This window comes from Manduca sexta, unplaced genomic scaffold (genome assembly GCF_014839805.1).
Source record: "Manduca sexta isolate Smith_Timp_Sample1 unplaced genomic scaffold, JHU_Msex_v1.0 HiC_scaffold_2968, whole genome shotgun sequence".
In the NCBI taxonomy this organism is placed as follows: Eukaryota; Metazoa; Arthropoda; class Insecta; order Lepidoptera; family Sphingidae; genus Manduca; species Manduca sexta.
Window position 1 is genome coordinate 9,597 of NW_023593986.1, and position 3,154 is coordinate 12,750.

At 32.2% G+C, this 3,154-nt stretch overlaps 1 protein-coding gene across 1 annotated transcript; it reads right to left on the bottom strand.

Moving 5' to 3' along the window:
• Window positions 1-1,258: 1,258 nt before the first annotated feature.
• Window positions 1,259-2,811, bottom strand: LOC119192591 (transcription initiation factor IIA subunit 2). The gene is made up of 4 exons (XM_037446405.1): window positions 2,667-2,811; window positions 2,465-2,592; window positions 2,047-2,153; window positions 1,259-1,407 (listed from the first exon to the last, which is right to left on the bottom strand). The coding sequence occupies exons 1-4, from the start codon at window positions 2,736-2,738 to the stop codon at window positions 1,388-1,390; spliced, it is 327 nt and encodes a 108-aa protein (XP_037302302.1). The 5' UTR covers window positions 2,739-2,811; the 3' UTR covers window positions 1,259-1,387.
• Between the last annotated feature and the right edge of the window lie 343 nt (window positions 2,812-3,154).

The following is a 3,154-nucleotide window of genomic DNA, read 5'->3' on the forward strand; positions in this document are numbered from 1 at the left end:
AAAGTAGCTCATTGGGCAGTAGCTTGTCTCCATGTATGAAGGATTAAGTCTCTGAAGTCTTCTTAGTCTACGACAGTACCTCATAGGTTGATCACCAACCGACCATGTGAACACCTGATGTTCTTACTCAATAAATGTGAAATGGCAAAACCACAACAGTAACTACCTGCTTGCATACCCTAATGATAAGTTATTTGGCATATGAGGTTACCTACCAGTCTAGCATTTAGACCACGTACCTATAGCTACTATAACATCTGTAGGTAAACATTGACGAAGTTCCCAGCCTGAAACAATGATAGCAGCGCCTTTGCAAGCCGTGGTTACAGCTATGATCGCGAAAAGAATCTGATTTTCAGTGCCTTTGTAACAAATAAGGTATCTTATATAATTAAATATCTTAGTTGATCAAAAACAGAATATTCCTTTTATTTTCTCAAGGAGACAGGTTCTCGAGCACCGATTTATGACAATTTTTTGTTAGTATTATTAATTACTGCCGGCCACGTCCCTGACCCTCCCAGCGTGTCCCTTTACGCTGCAAACGTCAGCATCCCTCTATACCTAAGATATTTTTATTATAAAACGTCATTGCTCTATACAGTATATATGTATGTCGACGCTTGAAAGGCAATCATATCTAAGCGACAATCAGTAAATTTATGAGTAGAGTGCTTTAAAGGATTAATTTTAATATGAAAATTCATAACAATTCAACTTTTTATTTTATAAAGATATAGTCTAATTTTATTAAAATTGTCCTAGACCTAGAAAACCTCAAGATCAAATGACGCAGAAAAAAATGGCGATTCAAAATATTTATATAATTCATTTTAGGCAATGACGTTTTACAAATAGACGCGTCATACACTAACAAAATGGCACGTAAAAACGGCGCACTATTTGCTATAGTCACGTACCTGTACATATAATTACAAATTGGCTCGAAGAAGGAATAAAAAAATACTGCGGGAACTTGGCAGGTAAAACAACATTATTGGAAACAGGCATGTAATGCAAGTTCATTTACAACTTGCAAGGTCTAAGCTCTTTAACATAAAATCATTATTACAATATTTAGTCAGTACCTAGTTAAAAAATTTGAAAATATACAAACACAATAACTTTTTCTCTTCTATTGCATGATACAAATTCAGCTATTTTTACCAGGGGGAATAAATCAGTTAAGATTCACAGAATGGGAACTCAAGTGTTTGTTTTTTTATCTTAGAACATAATTCCAAATTAAAATACATCATTACATCACTTACATTATTTATTTAGAGGATGATATTTCCAAAAATACAATAGTTTTAAAATTTAGATGAAATTCTTAAGTTTCTTTGCAGACAATTTATGAACTAGAATCCCTAGCATTTCCAATTGATTACCTTCGGTCATCAACATCTGAAAAAAAAAAAAATATTAGGGGCCATACATAACTTATTATTACCATTGCTTGACTTTCCCTAAAGCTGATTAGGCTCAGGGATAGTGCAGGTGGTGGCTAAACATAATAGCGCATGGCCAAACATAAAACTGTAAACCCATCTCATAGGTCCATGGCAGCACCAAGATGGTGGCTAAAAATACATAAGCTCAGTAGTGTATTATCATGGATGTCTGTTAAAAAAGAAAAGTAGTTCAACCCATAAGTAGCAAAACTATTATTAAATTGACATAAACTATTGTATCTGGAATAATGGCAATATTCACTCATTAGCGTTTCGTTATCAAGGAACTGTTTACTACCAAACCCATTTAATTCAAAAGTTAATAAACAAAAAAACTTCATTAGAATTCATTTTCTACCCTTTTTTCATGGATTTTGTAGTAAACAGTATCTAGGTAACAAAATGTTAAAAAAGGGAATATCTCTATTTTTCCAGATACAATATTTTACTTAGAACCATCAAATTCGATGAGTATATCATGAATATATAACATATTGGATATTTGCATATTATGGCAATAAACTGTATACACATGCAGAATCAAATGTGTTGTTACTGTCGCCTAGCAATGAAAGTCTGCTCCAATACTCACTTTTTCCATCACAAGCCACAATTTTCACTTTGTCAACTTTGGCAACTTCTTGTACTTCCCGAAACTCCACATCATTCAACATGAATGTCCATACATTATCACAAAACCTAAAACATTTAAAAAAGCAAATTTGTTTTATGTGATAGTAATGGTTGATTAGGTCCTTCAATTAGCTCCAAAAACTTGATTATTGAGATTTACTTTAAAAAAATAAAATATTGCCATTTGTAGTCATGTACAATGATAAAAGACACATGGGTGTTATTAAGACATACTTTCTTGGCTCAGAAAAAAAGTGCATGAATTTCGATATTTGGTTACAAAACATAATATTCTTTTATTTAAAATCCATATTATAATGTTTGTCGTCAAAATCAGAAACGAAATACCCTAGAATTTTTTTATATCAAATGCTTACCTGTATGTATTTAATTTTCCTGCCTTGAAGGTTAATCTGGATTTTACTCTGTTAGACAAAGCCTGATTTATTGATTTATCGAATTGCAGTAAAACCTTTACTGCTAGTGCTGGCGTTATTTGGCCATACTGGAAATTAAATAAACAACAAGATGAGTACGTAATAAAATGAACAGTTGGTTTTCAATGTAAACAAAACTCACCTGTATTAATTCGTCGAGACTCTCTTGTAATGTGTTACCGATTGTAGTGTTTCTGTACAATTGATATGACATTACTGAAGTGTTGAGAAGGAGTAAGGTTTTATCTATTTGTTGATAGTATTTAGAAAATGTATAAAACGAAATTACAGTAAAAGTTACAACCAACACCAACAGAACTCGGAAATCAGTATCAGAATATTTTTGCAAGTTGCACAAAAATCTGAATATCTAGATGACAGTGGAGATCAGGGTTACCAACTGAACCCCTAAAATCACCAAGATTGAAAAATCCTTTAAAAAATGTCTTCTTGTCCTTACTTTTCCAAGCATATATTTATGCATGAAAAATATAAATTGTATGAATATTATGGGGTTCAAAACAAGAACCAACGTATAACCACTTATATGTAGTTAGATGTATTCCTACTTGATTGTGTGGAGCTACTATTATGAGAAGTCATTCAAATCGTGATGCATCAATGTTTTAT

Bases quoted from the DNA above. Each gene is read 5' to 3' on its own strand.
- LOC119192591 (XM_037446405.1), bottom strand. From the start codon at position 2,738: ATGTCATATCAATTGTACAGAAACACTACAATCGGTAACACATTACAA. The intron at 2,593-2,666 runs GTGAGTTTTGTT...TTTAATTTCCAG, and splicing joins GTCTCGACGAATTAATACAG to TATGGCCAAATAACGCCAGC. The intron at 2,154-2,464 runs GTAAGCATTTGA...TAAATGTTTTAG, and splicing joins GGAAAATTAAATACATACAG to GTTTTGTGATAATGTATGGA.